We start from the raw sequence: 25,515 nt of genomic DNA on the forward strand, positions 1-25,515 counted from the left end.
TGCAACTTCTCAATCTCAACCTTATCATCTCCTGTGATTACCATATCATTCACATATAATATCAAAACTGTAATCTTATCCTTCTGAATCTTGAGGAAGAGTGTGTGATCTGAGTTACTATGCTTGTAACCAAAGATGTGCATTGATTGAGTAAATTTCCCAAACCATGCACGAGGTGACTGCTTCAAACCATATAAAGTCGACTTCTTCAATTTGCACACTACATCCATATTAGTACTAGTTTCATATCCAGGATGGAGACTCATGTAAACTTCTTCAGTTAAATCACCATAGAGGAATGCATTCTTCACTACAAACTATAGAAGAGACCAATCAAGATTTGCAGCCAAAGACAACAACATTCTGATAGTGCTGATCTTTGTTACAGGTGCAAAAGTCTCATCATAATGCACACCATAAATCTAAGTAAATCCCTTAGCCACCAATCTCGCCTTGTATCTACTAACTAAGCCATCTACATTATGCTTCACAATATAGATCAACATGCACCCCACAGTCTTCTTTCCATGAGGAAGTGGTACTAGCTCCAATGTATTATTCTTTTTTAATGCTTTCATCTCTTCCTCTATTGCCTTGGACTACTTGGGATATTTCAAAACTTCCTGCACTTTGTTAGGAACAGATACATAGGATATCTGATGCACAAAAGATTTATATGACTTAGATAACCTATGAGCTGACGCATAGTTGGCAACGAGATAATTTGACTTGGCACTAATCGTGGGTTCATATCTTTTGAGTGGTTTACCACGGTTGACTCGATCAAGCAAGGTATATTTGGCAGGTTCAGACTCTTCATCACGGTTTACAATAGTAGGAGTATTAGACACTTGTTCAGGATTTACCTCAAGATAATCTTTAGAACCTTGGAAATCTTAGTCAGAGGGATAGTCACTGTAGGAGCATCATTTTTTGCACTGTGAATCGATTGGTTGTCAATATCCTTCGACTGGTTGATCTCCTCTGTCTCCACATTTAACTGGTCGACTAGAACAGCTCGACTGGTCGAATCCTGGTTCAGGCTCTCATAATCATCCTTTTCTTCATCTCCTTGACTCCTACTGACCATCTCTTCAAAATAATTGAACTTCTCTCCCTAAAGAGAAGGGTCAGTGGGAGAGAAATAACATGCATCCTCAAATAAAGTAACATCCACAATAACATAGAACATCTTTATAGGAGGATGGAAACACTTGTACCCCTTTTGATGAGTTCTATACCCAACAAATACACACTTAAAACACGAGCCTCTAACTTGGACCTTTGATTCTTAGGGACATAGACAAAAGCTACAGACCCAAAGAATCTAGCATGTAGGTTATGAAAGGAAGGAATAGAGATATGAGTGGAAAATACCTTAAATGGTATTTGACCCTGAAGGACATATGAGGGGAGACAGTTGATAAGATGAGAAGCAATAAACGCTAACCCCCCCTCTCCCTAAGAGCAAGGTACTTAGACATGTGTGCACTAAAGAGGATCGAGCAGTCAATATTCAGAAGGTGACGGTTCTTACCTTCAAGCACACCATTTTGGTCAGATGTCTGTAGACAAGTAGTTTGGTGAATAATCCCTTGATCTTGGAGATAACCCTGAAACTCATAACTCATATACTCCCAAAAAAAAAATTTGTCCAAACAAAAAACTTTAATATGGCCATCGTATTGGGTTTGAATGAAATTCTTAGAAGTTTGAAAGGCAGGAAAAACGATATCTTTAGTTCTGAGCAACACTACCCAAGAAAATCTAATGCAATCATCAATGAAAAGTACAAACTAACGTATGCCAGTAGGAGTATGATCACGGGAAGGCCCCCAAACATCTAAATGAATTAATTCAAAAGAAATTTTACTTTTATTTGAAACACTTGATTGAAGGGTAACTGACACGATGGCTCTTGGCCAAGCCACAAGTTTCACAAATAAAGGAAGACTCTCGCATGCCAATAAACAAAGAAGGCATAGACTTTTTCATATTACTAAATGAATTATGCCCTAAACGACCATGCCACGACCAAAGCTCACTCAACTTATCATAACTTGAGTTCAAAGCGACTGGGACCCTCTTCCCTGGTTTCTCCCCTGCATACATCCGATCTAGAAGGAATAACCTTCCCCTTAGATCTCCCTGACCAATTGTTTCTCTAGTAAGAAGATCCTGAAATACCACGTACATGAAAAAAAATGTCACAAAGCACTTAGCTTCAGCATTTGATTGTGGTACATAGATCAAATGGTGAGATGATGCAGGAAGATATAAAAAATTATGGAGCTCAAATCTAGATATGAGTCTAACAGAACCGGTTCTTAAGACAGGGAATGCCTGACTATTAACATTGGTGACTTTAGACACATGTACGTGGTGGTGACAAGTGGGTAAAGTAAGTTTTGTCATAAGTGATATGGTCTGATTCCTCTGAGTCTATTATCCAAGTATCTTCACCAACAAAGTCATAAACATGTAAAGTAATACCTATCTTACCACATCCAACCATAGAAGGATTACCAGCAACGGTAGCAGTTATATGATATTGCCCCTCCATACCATAATATTCAAAATTCTAGACCAAGTGAGCACAGTAGCACGTCCTCGATTAGTTGTCAGTTTTCCCCAAGATGCAGGATACCCATTTAGCTTGTGACACTTGGCCTTAATGTGTCCCGACAATTTGCAAAAGGTACAAATAGAACAAGTGCTCATGGGTGATGGAAAGTTAGGTTGAGGACGCAGCCGCTGGGTATGTGGTGGCACATACTTAAGTGGTATAGTCTTAGACTAAACTATAAGGCTAGAAAATTCAGAGTGAATTGCTTAGCACTCTCCAGTTAAGCCTCATCTTTGCAAATATAAGCAAAGGCTTCAGCAAGGGAATGAGGAGCAACAAGCCTTAACAACTCACCTTTGGCATGCACTAGCATAAATGCTTGGCATCAAGCCCATTCAAGAATATGTGTACCCGCAACATGTCTTTCCCCTCATTATAAATCTTGATATCATCAGCATTCTTCATATTGTTGGGGCGCCTTTGATCAATCTTCAACCAAATAATTTTCAACGAAGCAAAGTAGATGGACACATATTGCCCATTCTGAGTCATCTTGAACGCCTTGGTGTGAAGTTCATGAATCTGAGTAAAGTCATAATCATTGTGATACAACTCCTTTAAAGCCTCCCATATTTCAGTAGCAATCTCACACCCAATAATCAACTAAACCACCTCATCAGTCATTGACTTATAGAGGATTTACATCATAGACCCATTCAAGTTCTCCCACCTTCTGAACCCTAGATCCTTCTCATCTGGTGCTTCAATTATGCCATTGACACAACCAATCTTGTCTAGCCCATGCAGATGGGCTATCTGTTTGGCGCAAAAACCAGTTGGCTCGCAAACTGTCTCTTTTGAGCGTGTGCGCAGGCGTGCCAGCACCGTGGGGTGCAGTCGTCGGGGTAGTCCCTTGACCTGACTTCTTCTTCAAGCGTTTGTGGACGAGGAGAGCACCAACCTCGCCACAAGGTTCTTCTCTAGCCTTCCGGGAAAGGACTTTCTGCCTTACGGATAAGGACTTTGGGTGTGATCTCTTCGCGTCACCGAATTGATACTTAGTATTGCAGACTAAGGAGAGCAATCACTGGGAAGTTTGGAGAAAGCACGAGTTGCGCTAAAGCGTGACTTTAGCTTCGCTGGGTTGCGAGGGCGTTACCCTTGCTTCGCTGGAAGTAACGGTGGCAGTTGCGCTAGCAGTCGGCTCCTGGGGAGACTAGGACTGATAGTACGGTTGCTGGGTTGATCTGGTGATGCTGACAGTCAGCTCTTGGAGAGACTAGGACTGGCGTGCGGTCACCGGGTTTCAACGAGGTTGAAGGTTTGCTCCGGGGAGGCTTTGTAATCGCTAGGATTGATTGATATGAGAGAGGTCCTCTTTTCGTCCTTGAAACCTGGTATATATACCTAGGGTTTCGACTGTTCCTTGTCATAGAAGGGATATTGATTGAAGTTTCCTATTCAATCCTCGCTACCCGACTCCAATAAGGTTTCGTTTTCCTCATGGATCACGGAATGGGTGAAGCTGAAACCCAAACCCGAGTAGGCTTATTTTTGGGTCGCAGGTATCGGCCCGTTATGCTAAATCCACTAAAGGATCTTGCCAAAATTACTTTTGGGCTCAAACATTGCCCCCCAGGCCCCGATATCAGGCCCATATTTGTAACTGATTGAAGGGGACTAAAACGACATGTCTGATGATCGAAACGATGCAATTAATGAGGGTTGCGTCTATTCGCTTGGCAAAACGTCTTTTCGTCGCATCGTTTCCCTCACAAAATCTTTTATTTAAATACCGCAGCCACTCTAGGCCAGTCACATCAGAATCCCTTCCAGTCTCTTAAACCCAGAAAAACTCCTGCTCCAAACCTACTTTGCAGAAACCCAGAAATGGCTCCGCCAAAGAAGGTGATCATCGATCAGGAAGAAGAACTCACTGATGGCATCGCTCGCACCTGGGGAGTCAAAATCGGTGCCCGCTGTCGCGCTCATACTTCCGTCCAGAGACCTTTGCTTCTCAGGCTTCCAAATCATCACGCCGGGCTGGGTCCGACACCGCGAGACTCCATTCCTGACGACGTCATCGTCCTCTATAGTCTGCCCATTCGTCGACCCGCCCAAGTCCTCCGGAGGACCCCTGCAGATTTCAGCAGTTGGGGTGCGCACAATCATCGAGCAAAAACAGGGCATTGGCCGTCCCACATCAGCCCAGAGGAACTTTCCTGGTATCGTGAAGTAAGAGCACGAGATTTGGCTCGCTGGGACAGGGCATGTATTACCCACACCATCGATTTATGCTTTCGCCTTCCTCGCGGTGGGAATCGCTCACCACTCGCTGCCTTTCTTTGCTTTTGGCATACCGCCACCAACACCTTTGATTTTCGATTTGGCCAAATGAGTATAACATTGTTGGATATCCTCACCATTACTGGATTACCCATCAATGGCGAGCCCTACCTGGATGGCCAATTTGATTCTGACACCTTCACCGCCACCATGGCCCAAACCAGTCGCAATGCTTATAGCGGCTCCTATCCGCGGTGGGTGACCCACTATCGCAAAGAGCGCAATGCAACTGGTGGTATTGCTTTCCTGGAGTACTGGCTCTGCAAGTTCATTTTCTGTACTTCTGCTTGTAAGCCTACTGGCGCTTGGACTCTTCTAGCAACGGCCCTCTACAACGGCCGCCGCGTGGGGCTAGGACAACCAGTGCTGGGTGCCCTCTATCGCACTTTATACCAGGCCACAATGCATCCCTTCGAGATTAGCATTTCTGGCCCCTTTTGGATTCTTAACTTCTGGATTCAAACCTACTTTCCATTCTTCCGCCGCGACGACATTCCTCTATTACCACCAACTGATGCCCTTCTTGGTCAATGGTTTTGTCGTGAGGCGAGGTACATATCTCCACCATATTCTGAGTGCTTCTCATACTTGTACCTCCTGCATGAAATGCCATACTGCGATTTAATACTTAATAGGAGATTCCCCGCTCCTCTTGAAAATGGGTTCCTTCCTGGAGCACCTGGTTATAGCGATCGCGCGCGCTTGGCTTTTCGCCGCGCGATCTCTTGTTCAGATATTAGGCTCGCTGTTGACGAACTCACCTATGAGCTTTATGCTCCCAATCACTTTGCTCGCCAGTTTGGCCTCGTCCAATTGGTGCCATTTCCCCTCTATGATGCCTGGAACTACAACACTTCTTGGCGCCGGATTGGTCCCTTAACTGGACCTCCGCCCGAACAAAGCATGCTTGCGCTGGTCGATCTCCCTGACTGGGCGGTTGATATCGTCCCCATAGACGGGACCGCTGAAGATTATGATCAATGGTGGAAGGAAGTCTCTGTTAACTGCTGGAGGCAAAGAGATGACGAACTCTTCGCGGCCATCTTCGAAGAACTAAGATATCCTTACGATGCTGACACTGAAGAGCTTGCTCGCTTCCATGAAAATGAAGAAAGACCTCCACCACCTGAACCGGCTCCGCGACCCGCGCGAGCCCCACGCTTGGTTCAGGCTGGAATTGTAATTCGCGAGCATCTTCCAGAGGTAAAATTGGAATTGAGGGAATATGCATTTTTTTTATTTAAATACGTTGTTTCCTTGATCATTTTCACCTTCAAACTCTTAACTCAAAGTTCATAACAGGGGCGCGCACCGCCTTCAAGCCATCGCGCCGCAGGTGTTCCTCCAGCCACTGGCCCGGCCGCTAAACAGAAAGCAAAGCTGAGCAAGCCTGAAGTAGAGGACTCCTCCTCTAATGATGATGATCCTCAAACTGTAAGGACTTTCTTCTCAACACGCATAATTTGGCAGCCTTCTCAAATTCTAATTTGGTTTGTTTGCCAGATCGCTGCTGTTTTAGCACGCAAACGCAGTCGCGCTGAATTCCTGACTGGTCCTTGGGCAACAGATGAACCAGTCGCTGATCGATTGGTAATATTCCTCTCTAAAGTGGGTATTGATACTTTGTTTTGCCATATATGATAACGTTTCTCTGCTTCAGGTTCGTCGTAGGTTTCCGAGGCAAGTTGGAGAAGGCTCCTCTGCCGCCGGCGAGGGTGTATCTGGCACGCCAGCCCAAGAAAACACTGATGACCCTCCCTCTGCAATCAATGCTGCAAGCAATATGCAGTTGGTTGTAGTTTCGGCGCAAGTCATAGATGACAATTCGCCTGAGCCTGAAGAAAGGCTGCCACTTCTCCATATTCCCCGCGAGCAACCAATTCTCCTTCTATAATCAGGAGTACCCGACTCGGGTCCAACTTCCGGTGAGACTGCCCCAATACCAACAGCAGACTCCCGCGAGCTACCAGCTGAAGAGGTACTTCTTTTAACCAGAAGTTTCATCTTTACCTTTGATTTGGTTATTCTGAAGATGTTTCTTGCCAGGGTCCAAATGCAGAAGCGGTAGTCAGAGAAATAGCGGATGAGGTTCCTGCTGAACCTGCTCCCAATGTGGTTGGTGAAGAACCTGCTCCTCATGCCCCCCAAGTCATTGAAGTCGAGGAGATAGGAGTACTGCCTGAGCAAATGCCGGAAGCAGTACCTATTGCGGAGCCTCCTGAGGCCCCTGCCACTGAGCAACCTACTCCGTCCACTTTAGAACGGTTAGCTCGCGTGCTTGAAGTGACCCCACATGGGGTTGTAGACGACGCCAGAGAAGGTATTCGTCGCCTCTTGGGCCCTGATATTCTAATCCCTGGGGCGCCCGCGAAAGTTTTGGAATATCTGAGAGTGCTTCTCCGCGAGGGCGCTGTCTCTGAAGATCAATTTCGCGAGGTTGACCAGCTGTTGTAGCAACTCCCGCAAGGGCTCCATGAGAGGGCGGTCGCGAGCGCTCAAGCCAGGCAGATCGAAGCACACTACCAGACCCTTACTCATCAAACAGACAATGCGCGCGATTTCTTGGGTGACCAAGCTGACCTCATCCGGGATCTGACGCTCGAGAGGAACCCATTTAAGGTCCCAGATTCAGGCCCTTCAGGCCCGGTTGACTAATGTCACTGCTAGGCTCGTCCATGCGGAGCCTCAATTAGAACAACCCCTGGCTGCCTTCGAGGTGCTGTCCCAAGAACTGGCCCAAGCTCGAGTAGCTGCCCAACAAGCCGCCGCGGATGCTAGTTTTCGCCTGGATGAGCTCTTTCTTCGCTTGACCCATGCAGGCCGAAGACTTTTGGGCCTCTGATATTTCAATATCAGGCCCGCATTTGTACGAACAATATAATTATTAATAATTTAAACATTTAGCCCACATTGCTTGGCCCAAATATCTGTTCAATTTATTTTTCAAGCAATTTAGCATTTAACTTGCTTTTATTGCTTTTGAAACTGTTTTGAAAAGATAATCTCGAAACAAAGCGGTTACCTCCTTGGAAACTGTCCCGCTTCCCACGCGCTTTCAATTATCTTCATTTCTGAGATCTTTGCATTCAATTCCAACAAAACTCATATTGATGGCGTTGAACATATTCCAACTGCCCATCGCGCAGTCAAGACCACTGAGACTGGTCCTATAAATACCTGCACCTCGAGAAGAAAAAACTCAAGCAAATACGGCCTCGCCAGTAATAGTTTCGCAAACCCTACTTCTCTTCCTTTTGTTTCTGAAATCTTCTCCTCACGATCTCAACCTCAACCTCAAATCCTTAGGTTTTATGGCTTAATCTCACTGCCTGGGTAGGTCTTATGGCCTAATTTCAGGTCCATCCGCATGTCTTTGGTCTCTGGAAATCCGGATGGGATTCCTCGGTTTCCAATAGGCCGAAGAACACGCGGCACTCCTAACGCGGCGGAACCTGATTCTGAGGGATCCCTCTCCTCAGATTTCTCGCGTTGGAGCAGGCGGAAGAAGGGAGGAAGGCCACTCGAGGCCGGCTGTTCTTCTTTCGCAGCCTACCTCCGGGAACAGACTGTCAGACTTCTGTCATTCCCCTGGAGGTAGATGTGGTTGTGAGTTGCGCTCTCCTGCAGACCATCTCCATCTCGGAGGGTAATCCACTAGAAGGTTTGGGATGGATTATTTCCTTCCTTCTGCCTCCAGTACAAATTAGAGCAGCTGTGACTTACATCAGAGGAGCATGTGGGTGAAGAGAGGAAGAGTATTCATGACCAAAGCTCAGCCACCCCCTTTGTCACCACAAGATCACAAGATCCAGAAATTTTCAGCAGATCTACAACTCCCTTTGATGGACAATGAATCCCAGGAAATCTCCTGCTTGAACTCCAAACACGCACTTGGCGGGATTCATCTTAAGTTTGTGTTGTCGCATGCGCTCGAAGACTTTCCTGAGGTCTGTGATGTGATCCCCTTTCTTCTTGGACTTTACCACCACATCATCGATGTAAACCTCCAAAATCTTTCCAAGGATATCGTGGAAGATCAGGTTCATGGCTCGCTGATAAGTGGCCCCAGCATTTTTCAGCCCAAAAGGCATGACCACGTACTCAAAAACGCCCGCGAACCCAGGGCACCTGAAAGCAGTTTTATGTCTATCCTCCTCGGCAACTGGAATCTGGTGATACCCTGTGGTGCCATCCATAAAGGAAAGCAATTCATGTCCTGCTACGGCGTCTACCAACATATCCGCTACCGGCATGGGGTAAACATCTTTCGGTGTCGCGAGATTGAGATCTCTGTAATCCACGCAGACCCGCATCTTACCATTCTTCTTGCGAACAGGCACTATATTGGAGAGCCACTGATTGTATTTGGCCACCCTGATAATGCCTGATTTATGCATTTTCTCGACTTCCTCCTTGACGAGAACTTGAGTGTCTTAATTCATTTTTCGCGGTTCTTGCTTCACAGGCCTCTTGTCAGGGAGTGTTGGCAGCTGATGGCAAACCAAGTCCTGTGACAGGCCGGGCATATCTTCATATTTCTCTGTAAAGCAGTCTTTGAACTCCAGTAATAGCTCAATAAGCCTCTACTTTTCGCTAGGCTCTAAGTAAGCGCTGATAGCCACTTCCATAGGCTCAGCCGTTGTCCCAAGATTGACCTTCTCGGTAGGGTCTCTGACCTTGGGGGGCGTATCGTCCAGCGCTGCCGGAGCGAGCTGAATTTCGACCTCATCTTCGTGATCGTGATCAGAGAATTCTTCATTGACAGTTTCTAAGGTCGCGATTCGATCATAGGCCTCTCTTTCCACTAAGTATGATGATAGTCGTTCATACAACAAGTGGAGGGCCTCTACCCCTTCCTCCGGAAGGTCGTAATCCATTAATCGTTCAAGGGTTTGGGCACAGCGTGGCCAGGCCTCTCTAGGCCCTCTTTTGCGAGCGTGAGCCCCCACTGTGCTAAATCAGAGGCCGTCACCCCTGTGGGGCGGCCTTTGTTATCGATGTCACTCACCTGCAATGGAGTAATAGGCTCCAAGTAATACCTGGCATCTACATAATTCACGGACACTGGGAATGGACGAGGGTCCGCTTTGATCACCTCAGCCTTATCTGTCTCCCTGTTCCACATAACGAGATCCTGATGGAGAGTTGACGGAACACAATAGCTCCGGTGGATCCAGTCTCTTGATGCGCAAGAAGAGTAGCCCTAAAGTCTTTGTCACGGTCCCCGCGAAGTTCTTGAGTGTAAGGGATGTAGACTGGATTTTCTCTTTCTTGATCCCGAGCAAGTGCATGGTCCTGGTAGTGATGACGTTCACAGCAGCTCCGGTGTCAACCATGATCTTGCTAACTTTGGTACCGCCAACTTCTGCTGTGATGTATAAAGGTCTCATGTGCTGGACCATAGCAGGTGTTGGCCTGGTAAAGCTCATGAAGAATTCGCTGCTGTTAGCATCTTCTGTTTCAAGAAAGACAGCCTCTTCCACGGGTGCCGTAATCTGCAAGGGTTGTGCACTACTTTCCTCAGCTTCCACACAATCCTGTGCGGCGACGGGCAGTGCATACCTCGCGGGTAGTACGTAAACCATGTTGCAGGACGTATCGGTCATAACTGTTTCATCCATGCCCTCATCTAGGTCCAACTTGGGTTGTTGCCAGGGGTGTCAGTGTTAAACTGCTTAGCCAGCCGGTCCACCAACGATTCTTCAGTGAGACCTTTTACCTCACATTGCTCATGTTCCTGCATTCCGGTAACCCGCTTAGGAGAAATTGACTTTGGCTCCTTGACTACATTCACCTCAGAAGGGATGACTACTACACTCTGGACCTGTTTGGGTTTCCACTGTAAAGTGTCGGAAGTCCTGTCCTTGCCCCCCAGTCTCTCAAAAACTGAGGATTTGGCCTCTGGGTCTTCACGAAACAGTTTGCGTCTAACAGGTGGTCGTCTAGTTGGCGAGCTCACCCTTCGAGCTGGGGGAGGTCTCCTTTCGTCGGTGATCCTGCAAAAAACACTACGCTTTGATGCCCCTGTTACTGAGCTCGCTTGCTTCTGGAAGCTACGGGGAGTTATTAATGGTTTAGCAGCTAGCGCTTCCATCTCTTTCTGATATTGCTCAGGTGATTTGACCAACTGCGAAGGTTTGATCAGGCCCTGGTCGAGAGCCTCTAGCGCGCGCTTGGCTTCTCCAAACCTGCGCTGCAGTTTCCTCTTCCTGGAATGACTTATCTTCACTGCCTTCCCCTTCTCCCGTGTGTACCACTTACCTTCCTTGATGGTGGCGGTTGAAGCAGGTGGAATATAGGGCTTAGTCAGAGCGTCTTGGTGCTTGATCCTAGCCTGCTCCTCTTGTTTTTTATCCACCGTGGCCGCTCTCAGCTTCTTGAAAAGATTGGAATCCTTTGGAGATGGCGGTGGTTCCACTTTCTCCTTTTCTCTTGGGCTGGCAGGTTGATAGTTTCGCGATGGCGAAGCCCACTTGATGGGCGGGAGAGAACCGAAACAAAATGTCTGCTCGACTTCTTCGTGTGACACTTGGATACCACACTCTTCCTTGCACCGCGAGCAAAGGACCACGGATGACGCTTGGCCTGCTGGTTCAGCCTTTCTCTTTGTAGGGATCTTATCATTATCAGCTTGGACTCCTTTCCCTTTTGTACTCAAATCCAGGGTTGGTTTCCTGTGGTGCTGCTTGGCCCAGTTCACATTGACCATGTTGATCCCAGTGTCAGGAAAAGGGTTCAGGTCAACGAGCGCTGCGGCTGTTACTGGAGCTTCCACCTGCAAACTGCCATTATTAAGCCATACCTGAATCTGGTCTTTGAGCTTCACACAATCAGCTGTATTATGATTCCACAGGTTGTGAAATTTGCAGTATTTCTTTCCTTTCAGCTGCTCTGGTCGCGAAAAAGGTCCAAAGTCGGTCTTCACCATCTTCGCGGCGATCATCTCATCTAGAATCTCATGTGCTTTATTGGCATCATATGTATATGTCGCGAATTCAGGTTTAGCGAAGGCCATTGACTTGAGCTTGACAGGCTCCTTGGAGATTTTCAATTATTTCAAGGCTGGATTCTTCCTCCCTGTCAGCTCATAAGCAGCGATGTCATTATCCTCTTCTTCTTCTTCTTCCTACCCCAGCTTTTCCTCGTGATGATGGTAATAAGGGTCATAAGTAGCTGGCTGGTAGTGCAGGGCTGCGACTGTGCGATGCTTTCCTGGCACATATGTCCCTTTGGACGCATTCTTTCTTGCATCAGTTTCCCTAAGAAGATGTTCAAAGCTGCCTACTTCTGTGATAAGCTCTCCCATTGACTGGATCATGCTGCCATGTTGTTTCTTTCGCTGGCGGGGCTCCAGTCCCTTGATCGCCAACTTGATCAACTCTTTCTCAGGCAGGATCACATTCAGTTTGGCCTTCTGGATCTGGAAGCGCTGAAGGTATGCGACGGCGGACTCAGTAGGTTGCTGGGCTATCTGAGTGAGAGAAGCCAAATCCACCTCAGGCTCAATGGCTCCAAAAGTTTCTCGAAAGAGCTTTTCCATTGCGGGCCAATCTGCCACTGTTCCGGGTCAGAGTTTGGAGAACCACCTAAAGGCAGCTCCAGAGAGAGAAGTGCCAAAGATCCTGCACTTGAGGATGTCATCGTTCTGGTACTGGCCGCATTGCACTTTGAACCTGGCCAGGTGAGTTATTGCATTCTCGGTGTCTTCCCCTGAAAAAAGTAGAAAATATGATATTTTTATAGCCTCTAGGGAAAGGCGCGAGCATTATATGCGGCGGGAAAGGTCCCTCATAGACCCCATCCATCTGGGCCCTAGGGTTAGCCAGTCTGATCATCTCCTCTACCTCATCTCGTCTCACATATTCTGGACCCGGAGGAGGAGGAGGTGTCGCCACCATATGGCGAACAGCCTGCACAGGTATTGCTTGGTTTGCAGCTGTTGTCTCTTCTCCTCTCTGTACAACGCGGGTTGTAGCTGGTTGTTGAAGAGTCACGGCTGGCATAGGCATCTCTTTTGCCAAAGCTGTTATCTTGACCGGGTTACCAGCTTGGTCAATCCCATAATAGCTTCCTGGCAGCTCTTGATATACGTTCTCTGCCCCATCGCTGTCGTACTGAATGAACACGACGGAGTTGGACGAAGTTTCAACACTTTTTTAGGCCTGTTGCTTCTGTCTAGCAGTCTGTCCACCTGACAGCGTGGTCTTTTCCTTGCTGCCGCCAATGACCAGGGCTTGTTCTTTACCTTTCAATTGCGTGGTAGCAGCGGTTGCAGCAGGCGCAGCGGTATTGCTGCTAACCTTCTCGCGCTGATTTGGCGGCACATATTTGCCTGAACCAGATGGTTGGCCAAGGGAGCCAAGGATAGCGTTAGGATCTCCTAACGTTTTATTCAACACTTCTTTGGCTTGGTTCAACTCAGCTCTTTGCATGGCCACCTCGGTTGCGAGAGTCGCTCCATCTTTGCGAAGACCTGCCATATTTGATGCTGTCTGCTTGGTATGGTTTGCAAGAGCATCAATGATTCTTTTCTGCTGCTGACTCTAGGCATCTGCGATGCTTGTAGCATGAGCCCTTAATGCACTCTCAGTTTGTGACATTAGTTGCTCAGTTTCCACACCTTGTTGGGAAATACGCTGGTTTATTTCGCGTAAGATCTTGTCTGTTTTCGCTTTTTCCCTTTCTAGATCAGCGGCCATCTTCTTGCGATGGTTTTCGATATTTTCCGAGATGATCGCGCATGCAACCTCGACGGTCGCTCCCTCTGGAATAGGCTTCTCAACAAAAGCCTCTTCTTCTTCACTCCCCACTGTATTGGAGACAGCGGCGGTGACAGGCTCACTGGCCTGATTAGTAGTGACAGTTTGACCTTCAGCAACGGTTGAGTGACCCTCTCCCTGTTCAGTTGACATATCGGAGAATTGGGGATGAAGAGAGAATCTTTTAGTCACTTGTTCTTCAGAAAGACCACGACAATCCGCGCGAGGATGCGGTTGGTAACTGGAGGTCTTATGCTTGGAGCAGTTAGCGTAGCCCTTTTTATAAGGGTTTTCGCTTGACTTCCCAATGGCTAACGTTCACGAAGAGACACTTAGTTGGTCCCACTGGGCGTGCCAAAATGTTTGGCGCAAAAACCAGTTGGCTCGCAAACTGTCTCTTTTGAGCGTGTGCGCAGGCGTGCCAACACCGTGGGGTGCAGTCGTCGGGGTAGTCCCTTGGACCTGACTTCTTCTTCAAGCGTTTGTGGACGAGGAGAGCACCAACCTCGCCACAAGGTTCTTCTCTAGCCTTCCGGGAAAGGACTTTCTGCCTTACGGATAAGGACTTTGGGTGTGATCTCTTCGCGTCACCGAATCGATACTTAGTATTGCAGACTAAGCAGAGCAATCACTGGGAAGTTTGGAGAAAGCACGAGTTGCGCTAAAGCGTGACTTTAGCTTCGCTGGGTTGCGAGGGCGTTACCCTTGCTTCGCTGGAAGTAACGGTGGCAGTTGCGCTAGCAGTCGGCTCCTGGAGAGACTAGGACTGATAGTACGGTTGCCGGGTTGATCTGGTGATGCTGACAGTCGGCTCTTGGAGAGACTAGGACTGGCGTGCGGTCACCGGGTTTCAACGAAGTTGAAGGTTTGCTCCGGGGAGGCTTTGTAATCACTAGGATTGATTGATATGAGAGAGGTCCTCTTTTCGTCCTTGTAACCTGGTATATATGCCTAGGGTTTCGACTGTTCCTTGTCATAGAAGGGATATTGATTGAAGTTTCCTATTCAATCCTTGCTACCCGACTCCAATAAGGTTTCGTTTTCCTCATGGATCACGGAATGGGTGAAGCTGAAACCCAAACCCGAGTAGGCTTATTTTTGGGCCGCAGGTATCGGCCCGTTATGCTAAATCCACTAAAGGATCTTGCCAAAATTACTTTTGGGCTCAAACACTATCATCTTCTTTCTCCAAGTGCGTGCGGTAAGTGGTGTCATTCAAGTTAGCCCCCTAATCTACCAAATGTGTCTTGATTCAAAGACACCTCCACCTTCTGAATATCCTTGCCTGACTGTCCCTCTCCCATTGCAGCAGTTGAACAGAAAAGAGCACAGTGGAATCAAACAGGAAACAGGAAAAAATTCTAAAAACAAAAAGCTAGGTTTAAAGGATTGAATACTCTCGATTAGAAGAATACAAACAAACAAATCTTAATTACTTGAGAGATATTAAATCAAGAGAATTGGGAGCAATGAGAGACCAAAGAGACAAAGCAATATGAATCTTTTCTCTGATACCAACTTGAAAGGAAGGGGAATATTGAGAGTGAATAATTTCAATGTGTATTCATCACCAAGTAAAAGTGATATATATAAAAGTCTTATTAAATTTTCACAACTATTAGAATTTTTTTTATCAATGACTCACAACTATTGGTATTCTCATGACTGTGTTTCTTTTATTTAGTGACTCACAACTAGCAGCTTTGTTATAGCAAACAGTGAATCAGTTTATTATTATTTAGTTGTTTGAGACCCATGCAAAGAGTGTCATGTGATGTAGAATGAGAGATAGAGAAATTTGTTGTACGTGAACAATGAATTCCGCTGATCATATGTTATCAGAAAAAACATAAAGCTAACTGAAAGTTTAGATTCTTCCAACTTAGACTAATTATCGGTTTATATCCTATAATATATTGTCCAAAAATTCAAGGAGATCAACAAACACAACTCACTACTACAATGGTAGCGGAATAGAAAAGTTTCTCAAGGAATCGATTTCCAATAGTTGGACTATCTTCTAATTATCTTACACGGAAGTTAGACTTTAGAACCTCTTTGTGACTTGAAAATGGAACAAAAATAATCACTTATATGAATCCCTATATCTGCGATCTTGCATGTAGTTGCATACAAGATAGATCCTACCATATATAGAGATCACACTTGTCAAAGTATAGTAGTGGGTGGGATGATTATAAAGTGAAGGAAAACAAAATGAAGTGGGTGGGATGATTATAAAGTGAAGGAAAACAAAATGATATCCTGATAAAGTAACATGAGGTTCAGGTTCAAAATTAATTGACAATGGATGGAGTGGTTCAAACTCTTATAAACTCATAGGCAATGTCCCATTTTTCTCATGTGGGATTTATATATTCTCAACACGCCATCGCACGTGTAGTGAATTTTCAAGCCATACACGTGAACAACTTTTTGGTGACTTGGAGCCCATGTAGTCGTTAGGCATGCACACGTGAGTAATCCGCTCTGATACCATGATAAAATAATCTGGGATTCACATCCAAAACCAATTGGCAATAGATGGAGTGACCCAAACCCTTATAAATCTATAGGCAATGTTCCATTTTTCCCATGTGGGATGTATATATTCTCTAACTTATCAAATTGATGGAAGCAATCAATGAAATGAAGAAAACAGAAAAGAAAATGAACAGAGGGGTTGTATGATACTCAGGGTTGAAAAGTAGGCCTGTGACAAAATTAAATTTTGATCACATAGAATGAGATAATGTGTTGGTGGGCAAGTAGGGTCTGCCACAAAGAAAGTTGAAGATAGATATATCAATGGTATCATCTGGTGGTGGTAGTTGTTTAAGTTTATAGCTGCTGCTGGTGGTAGTTGTTGTTTAAGTCTATAGCTGCTGCTGCTGGTGTGGATATGATTTTGATGTTAAAAACGTGGAGAAAACTTGGTTTGAACTCAGAGGCGAAGCAGCCCCTTGCTGCAGCACTCACCCAAGCCAGCCACTTCTAACAAATGCATACAAGATAGTGATTATATGGGGATCGCAAAGAGCGAAGGTCTCAAAAGAAGAAGTTCTGTAGTTATGATTAGGTTAAGAACTTTCGACGGTGACGACATATATGAGATTGATTATTGGGGTGAAATTCTCCTCATTACGTACATCTCTACTTTCGTATGAGGATGTTTATCATATTATTACACTTTGCTTTGTTATTGTTAAAAATTGTGAGATAAATAATTGAAGAGATGAGTGATGATTATTTACAAAAGCAATCTTGCATCAAACTCGCATTAATTAATAGGAGTATAGTGTAAAGGAGTCTAAACTAGTGTATTAGGAAGACTTTCTAGGGTTTCCTAGTTTGAGATTTGAGCCTTAAGATTTAGGTTTAACGGCTCAAGGCTCCATGCCAAAAATGATAGGTTCGGGTTAGGGTCCTTAGGGACTAGGCCTATGCTATGTACCGAGGCAAAGTGCTTAAAGCTCAAGGAAATGGTTTCAATGCTTTTTATCAGGTTTTCAGCAAAAATCGATCAAACTGGATTAAACCTCGTTTTACATAAGCCCTTAGCTCGCCAAGCAGCTAGGATAAACTGCATCGTCATCATCGGCAAGAAAACGCCCGAAGCTCAGTGTGTCAAAGTCTCCGCGGAGGAGAGGAGAACAATGGTGCTGTGAATCTCTCATTCTGTTCTTTATTTTCTTTTATTACTAAATAGTTGAACAATTAGTTTCCATTGTACTAAATGTGCATGATTGACATATGAACTCATCAGAGGCGAAGCAGCCCCTTGTGACAGCACACACCCAAGCCAACGAGTTCTGTCTCTACCATGCAACAGTTGATGGAAATTATGAACCTCAAAAGCTGAATCCCAATCACGCCGTTCACTATTTGACCCTACTTCCTCTTCAATCATTAATTTTCCACTTCAATTATCAGGGCTCCCTTCCAAGAAGAAATCCCAGTCTTACCAAAAAGAACAGGCAAGTGAAAATATTGAACACGGACCAGACGGGGGTCGGAATTATGGTATAAAAACAGCCGTGATAGGAATGGCTGCAGTTGAGTGCGGGGAAAGTAAGGAGTAACCGGATGAATTCCACGACCGATCACCCAAAAAGCCACGACCGATGACCAAAATAGTCCGGATGACAGTTAGGCTCTAATAATACCTACTTGTCACGAAAAATCTTTTAGACTATTTAGCAAAATCGAGTTGCATGTAGTCAAATTTTGCAACGACTAATAACAAATCAATTATCAATAGATACAGATATATCACATTATACTTATTTACCAACAAAAATTGTTGATAACTGTATGAACACACATATAACACAAATACATACGTGTATAACCATATAAGAGAAAGTCCACCCGTTGAAGTTTGGCTATTCAATACTATTCACTGCTTTTTGTCTTTCATTTCCACCATTTTTCTTGACCAGTCAGATACTGTTTACAAAAAGTCACCAAATGTCACATTGTGAATGTCTTATAACCAACACTTTCCATGCAACCGTTAATGGATGTTAATTATGAAGCTCAAAAGCTCAGTCGACTCAAACACACCGTTCATGACTCATAATTGACCCTACTTATTCCTCTTCAATTATTAACTTTCCCAGTCCTTTTCAATAGTAAATTCTAGAATTTTACCCAAAAGAAAAAAAACTTAAAATAATTGAGTGCGCTCCTGGTCTGATTTCCATCCAATAAATCCTTCATTATTAGTACGACTATTTCGATTCTCTCAGAGCCTGACTTTGACCCCTGCATCACGCGCTGCCCCCACCTCTCACTTCCATCATGAGGTACGGTGACTACACCCCACGCGCTGCCACCGAGAACTGGAAAGTGAGCTTGACATTTTACCCGATGAAGATCACGAAATCATTATACGACTCGCCGTACGTTAAATGTCGAACTTGTTGGGTTGGTCGGAGGCCAAGGTCTCACGTGCACCCCCACGCGCGAGAGGTCGAAAGCGACGCTAAGGTGGTCCCCACCGGCAAAAATGTAGGGGCATTGAGATGCCGACACGTGGTAGGCTCAGGCCGACTATGCGTTTCCGAGTATCCAACCAAAACCAGCCGACCGTAGTGGTCAACTCGCCGATTTTTTACTTGTTTGATTTAAAATGACCACAATGGCCCACGAAAAGAGCCTCTTATTTTAGACACTAAATCCTATCATTTACAAATATGGGAAATATAAAAAAGTAAAAACAAAATTAGAGTGCAAGCATTAGTAAAGTACCTTAGTACTTTTCAGAACAATGTGAGATAAGTGAAGAGAAAAGGTACTAGAAAACCTATGTACTGCTTCTTTAGAAATTAGAAAACCTATGTGCGGAAGAACATACACAAAGATAATATGACAAATTGATAAAAGTAAGTGTTTAGTCTCTTCAATCGGATACTCTTTTCTCTTTTTTTGAAAAAATTAGATGCTCTGTAGGAGCTAATCTTTTTCTTCTATTATTGTTTGCTTGTTGAAACCACAAACTAATAATTGAGCTATGAAATCAACTTAAGCGACAGTGTAAAATCAACCATGTTAGATGATTGAAGAATATGTGCACGAGTGTTGTAGAATATGTATAAAGCAACCGTTATGTCTCGTCAAATGAATAAGGACCACTTGCTCATATTTATTTTAAAACAATATATCAAAAAGTCAAAGATTAAAAATAAAAAATTTCATTTCAAGGTAGTCCTATTTAGGAATACATTTTCACCAACCCATTTCAAGAGATTATACAAATATTTCAACCATTGGAGCTTTTTTCGTAAAAACAACAAGAACAAGGAATTAAGATTAGAAAAATTGTAACCCTAAAGATTTATTTGAATTATTTGTGTCCGTGCATACATCAAACTTTTTTGACTTCAACTCAGGGATTAATTGGTTATGTGGTATTGACCAAAATATATGATGGATTGCTATATACGTGAAAGAAGATTTATCTTCATGGCAAAAACGAACCAACTAATATAGTATTATAGTTCTAAACATCAACGCATGATGTAATTTCATGTTTTGTATCTTCTCTAAAATGTCAGCAAGAAAACAAAATGCTCTAGAATCTTTGATGATCACCATTAAATTAAACTATTATGAGCACAAGCTACTGTTATCCACACATGCATGTGATAGGGTCTGCCTACAATCCACTTGTCATATCAATGAACAAAGGGTTTTTAGCTTTCTTATTTTGGCGAAAGAAAGCTAAGATTTTGATAAAATAGCAAAAATACAAACCAACTTGCCCAACTAGGAAGACTAAGAATAGTTCATTTGGCGAATTTAGAACTTCAATTGAACATCATATTTCGTCTGTTCAGACTTTCAATTAGATAGCTTATTGTCGATTATGAATGAATATGAATAAATAGATGATATCAGAAGAGAAGACGAATTAATATATTATATATAAAACAATATTTTATACGATGTTAGATATTGCCGACAATTTCTATCTTAATTTCCAATCAAAATAGGTTACTTTGTGTAAGAGCTTTCTCTCAAGTATTATTGATATCGAAGTCATTCTAGACAATACCATGAACGTTGTATTCAATTCAACTTATACACTAGTACAAATTACGGGACGTGATCATGAAATGCCGAGGGTTCGGTAGTTGGTGAACCACCAATAATGAGACAAAACACCCGACTTTTAACGATTCACACGATTATTTGCCGAGTTTTTCAAACCCTTTCTCCCACGTGCGGCCGGAGTATGAAAATCTCATTACATACAAAAGCACCTCTCCTTTAAACTGCAGAGTACACTCTCTCTTTTGAGCTTTGAACCTTTGCAAGGGTTGAATCTCAAAGCAATAATCACAAACCAACGGCCAGGATGAAGGGTTCACACAGTTGTTGTGGTATTCTTGACCATAGAAGATCATCACTCTCACCCATTTTGGGGAAGTGTGGATGGTAACAATAGAGAGATATAGAGCAGAGACAAGATCATGGGATCTGCATGTTTTTATTGCACAAGCCCTGCAAATATGGATCATGCAAATCCTTTCTCAACTTTTTTCTCTCCTTTCTTGGGACCATAACAATATTATAGAAGAAATAAAAAAAATAAAAATAAAAACACACCCAAAAACATCCCCATCCATCAATTTCTTGGCCTGCTAAAAAGCAACCCAGAATTAATTAACAATCTGCCTTTGCTTATCCAAATTAACCCACCTTAATTGACATCTACTTAAGGAGTGGCTTTGACACTAAACAAAGGTGGACTGCATTGTCTTGTGTGCTAATAATCAAGCTTTTAACCTTAATTCAACATAAAGCACATAGCTTTAGCTAGCTACATAGCTTTAGCTAGCAATAGGGGCAGTGACTTTGGGAGCAAGAATGTCAGTGTATAATGTCTCCCTCCCTCTGATCTCTTGTTCTACTTTGTTAAGGACATGACCAAAAATAAAGAAAGAAGGATGTTTGGGGTTGTGTGCGTGGTAGACACATCAAGTGTGAGAGAGTATCTTTGGGGGAAGAGAGCGGTCAGCAGCAGCACGCTTTGCTTCTTGAGTTGAACAACCTCAGAGACCTAGCTTAGCTTAGCTTAGCGTAGCTAGCTCCACCCTTCCTTTCCTTTCGTTTTTTAAGAGGGCTCTGGTTGCGTGTGTACTCGTCCATTTCTGTTTCCTGTTTTGGGGTCGGAATCTCTCTCTCCTCTCTCTCTCTCTCTCTCTCTCTCTCTGGTTATTGCTTCTCTCTCTCTTTTTAATTTCTCTTGTGCCATAAATCACTCTCAAAACTGTTTTCACAACCCAAGTCTTAAAAGAGAGAAAGCACAAGAGAGAACCCACTCAAAAAGAAAAAGGCTTTGGCTAGAGATATCAATCCCATCCCTATTATAGCTTGATTAGCTTCACATAACCCTTTTGCTTTTGGTTGGTGTTCCATTTGTTGTTTTCTTCCTCCATCATCTTTGTGGGGTTGTACATTGGGTTCTCTTATTTTTATACGGGTTTCAGTCTTTGAGATTTTTCTTCAAGCAAACTTTCTGGCATCTCTTTCTCATAATATCAAGGTCTTTGAGGTTTTGTCTTCTAAGTTTGGCTTCAAAGGTCTGAGCTTTGGTACTTGAAAGACTTGTCCAAGGTACATGACTTGACCTCTCTATTTTTCCTTGTTCATGTTTTTTAGTACTTCACAAGTTTGTTGATTTTGTGTTTTGTTCTTTGTGTCGCAAACTCTAATAACTTCTATATATGTGCCTTTTATTTCACAGTGAAGTTCCTTCATATCTATTTTCTGGTGTGAAAAGTGGAGGGTAAATAAGATTTTGAATATTTATTATCTGGGTCATATGCAAAAGATGGAGGAGGCATGTCCTCAACTTCTGGATTTGATTCCCAAAGAAAGAGAGTGGCTTGTGAGCAAAGATGAGAGCCATGGCTCTTCAGAAGAGAAGAAATTGGAGCTAAGGCTTGGTCCTCCAGGTCAAGACTGGTCAAATCTGAGAGACAACACCTCCAGAGGCCACAAAGAAAGAGATGAGTCTCTTCTTTCTCTTGGGTACTTCTACAACAACAGCAGCAGCAATGGAAACCAAACCCACCATTTTGCTTCCTCAGAGAGAAAGACTGTTCTGCCCTCTCCATGGTCTTCTTCTCCCTCAGGGTACCACCACAACCAGACAAAAGGTCCTTCCTTTCTTCAGTTCTCACCAAGCTCTCAGAGCCTGCCTGTCACCCAGAAGGCGTCACATCCCTGTTGCACTAAAGCGGTAGACTTGCAGAGCGCAGAGAAGAAGAAAGCTTCTGCAAATCCAGCTGTGACCAACAACACTTCTCAGAAAAGGTCGTCTCAGCTTTTCTTTTCATCTTTCTTGTGTGTATTTTTTAGCTTTTCAGAAACAGGATATTCACTCACAAGGTTCACATAGTCAGAGCTATAGACAAAGTGTGGTCCATGCATAATTGCTTCACGTCTTTATGTTTCTATATAATATCTGGTGGCTCTGATAAATTTTCACATTTTTTCACTAGCGTCAAATTATTTTCCGTATTCTTTAATTTCTACTGCCATGATGCATAGATTTTGCTACATTTTTGTTGCTTAGTCATTAGGATGTATAGCTTTTTGTTGGTGTAGCCAAGCATACTTTGTGTTCTTGCATTTTTGTGCAAGTTTTGCCTTTAAAGTTATGTAATCTTACCAAATATACTTGCAATAAAGCCTAGAGATTAGCTCTTATACTTTGAAGTTCTTAGTTTCAAATTATTTCCATTTACATTTACTGTAATCCAGATTTTTTCACTTTGGTTAAAAATTCTTTTTATTTTTTTTCCCTGGGGTCTTTCCTATCCAAAGAGCATATCATTTATTCTTCTATTTACTTGCAATATTTTTGGCTTTTCTTTTAATGTTACTTTACAGATTTACTTACAATGAAAACCTCTCTTATATCATGCCTTATTTTTTAGTCCTTTAGTGTAAATATGGAAATATAAATTATGCCTTTTTTCTTTGTTTGTTAGAAGCTGTATTCTTAAGTTCTTCTTTAACTCCCAGGAGCATCTTAATCTACATTGGGATATCTTAAATAGTGTTTGAACTAATTTTTTCTCTTGTTCTTCCATAAACTAAACAGAACTGCTCCTGCTCCAGTCGTGGGTTGGCCTCCAATTCGATCTTTTCGGAAGAATCTTGCGAGCACCAGCTCTTCAAAACCAGCACCTGAGTCACAAAATGTAGCCCCTAGCAAGGTTTCTAATGTTAAACCAGTCGAAACCAGCGGAAAAGGCATGTTTGTGAAAATCAATATGGATGGAGTCCCCATTGGACGAAAAGTAGACCTCAGTGCTTATGCCAGCTACGAAAAGCTCTCCTCCGCTGTTGATGAACTCTTCCGTGGGCTCCTTGCAGGTAATCATCATAGTTCTATAGTTACTGTAGTGACTTTACCTATTGCAAATTGCTCCTGTTCTTTTTGGTTAGTAAAGAGAATTATTGAGTTCATAGGTCATGTTGGTTATATTCAACATCTAGTTCATGTTTCAACTATTAATTGATTAGTGTGTATTACATAGGGTCAATCCATTTTTACCTACACAGTAAATTTACCTATAAAAAATTAATTGTTCCTGTTCTCTTTGGTTGTTTGAAAGAATATTGTGTGCATGTGTGTCATACTTGTTATATTTCAAATCTAGTTTGTCATACCATATCTGGTTTTCATAGCATATATGGATGATATGCATCAACTATTAATTTGGCATATATGACATGGTCACCCAGGTCTCAGTCAATCCATTTTTCACCAAACAAATTTTATAATGCATAAAGTTCTTATAAAGTTTAACCGCATCTATTTAGATGAATGGCCTTTTTACTAATCAAATATTTCTTGGATTTTTTTTTTCCTATTTTCAGAGACGTAGTTGATTTTTTTGTATTTGCTCTGATGTATTGTCTATCAAATCAATCAGCCGCTATTCCATATGGTCAAGTCGGTTTTTACCAAAACTATTTTGTATGCATAAAGTTGCTCAGATGGGTTTCATAGATTTTTCGGCCTAAAATGATCTATTTGTACTTAAAAGATGTAATTATTTCATCTTGTTTCTCTTTTACCAAACCCATTTCCTATGCATATATTATTACTTTAACTGCAACTACCCTCCAATTTGTTTAGATGGGTTTCTTAGATTTTTTGGCCTAATAATTTAGCATGAAAATGAAGTCTTCGTACGTACGTCAAAGATGTATTATTTAATCTTATTTTGTCTTTTGCTCGTGTTTAGCTCAAAGAGATTCTTGTGCTGGTGGAATCAAGAACAAGATAGAAGAAGAGAAAGAAATTACAGGTTTATTGGATGGAAGTGGAGAATATACTCTCGTATATGAAGATAATGAGGGTGACAGGATGCTTGTTGGGGATGTCCCATGGCAGTAAGCACCTATCTTATCACTCTGGATCTGATGCAAAAAAGTTTAGATTAATGTTCTTCCTCATTATATTCCTTTAAACACTTGCTGTGATATGATTTGAGCCTATAACAACAAATCCCCATTTTATAAAAATCATGCAGCATTAGATTCCTGATCTCTTTACAAGCAATATGCTTTTCTTACTTTTTTTATATTCATAAAGATCATGGTACTATTTTTGTTTGTTTAGTTATATGTGTAAGAGGATTGATTCCCCACAACTAGATGAAATGGCATCATAGCATGTCTTTTTGCACCTGAAAAATTTGTATGATTGTCCCTTTGTCTTTGTGTCTTGCAGTTTTGCATTTGGCTTTTTGCATAAACAATTAGTATTGATAATTTGTTTCTCAATTTTGACCTGCAGCATGTTTGTGTCTACTGTGAAGAGGTTGCGTGTGCTCAAGAGCTCTGAACTTTCTGCACTTAGTAGTGAGTTTGATATTTAATTATCTGATTCTTTTATGTACTCATATTGGTCTTAATTAATTTGTTTATGTACCAGTAGTCTGATGGTGTTTTGTTTGCAGTTCGCAGCGGTAAAGAACTGAAGAACTGAGGAGCTCTACTCTGGAGAACTGAAGTCTGTACCTAATTTTGTGTTCCTACCTAAAGTTTTGGTATTATAATTTCTCAGTGAAGAAGGGAAAGAGAGAGAGAGACAGAAGAAAGTACTAGCTGCAATCAACTAATGCGTACGAGTGGTTCCTTTTTGCTGAAAAATCTTGTGGAAAAGGAGTAAAAAAAGACAATGTTGTGATGGTACATTATTCTAACTTCTAGTTTTGTGTAAGAAACCAACTTAAGCCCCACCCATTGGTTTGGGTTTATAAGGTGTCAAGCCAAGCACTGGTTGATCTATCTGTATGTCATTTTGATTATGCA

At 42.9% G+C, this 25,515-nt stretch overlaps 1 protein-coding gene across 1 annotated transcript; it reads left to right on the top strand.

Annotated features, from left to right (window-relative positions):
- The first annotated feature begins 21,063 nt into the window (after window positions 1–21,063).
- LOC133725303 (auxin-responsive protein IAA18-like) lies at window positions 21,064–25,515 on the top strand. Its single transcript, XM_062152508.1, has 6 exons — window positions 21,064–21,795; window positions 21,926–22,497; window positions 23,291–23,565; window positions 24,444–24,591; window positions 24,998–25,062; window positions 25,161–25,515. Exons 2-6 carry the CDS (start codon window positions 22,004–22,006, stop codon window positions 25,187–25,189), a joined length of 1,011 nt encoding a protein of 336 aa, XP_062008492.1. The 5' UTR covers window positions 21,064–21,795; window positions 21,926–22,003; the 3' UTR covers window positions 25,190–25,515.

This window comes from Rosa rugosa, chromosome 1, assembly GCF_958449725.1.
Source record: "Rosa rugosa chromosome 1, drRosRugo1.1, whole genome shotgun sequence".
Classification (NCBI taxonomy): domain Eukaryota; kingdom Viridiplantae; phylum Streptophyta; class Magnoliopsida; order Rosales; family Rosaceae; genus Rosa; species Rosa rugosa.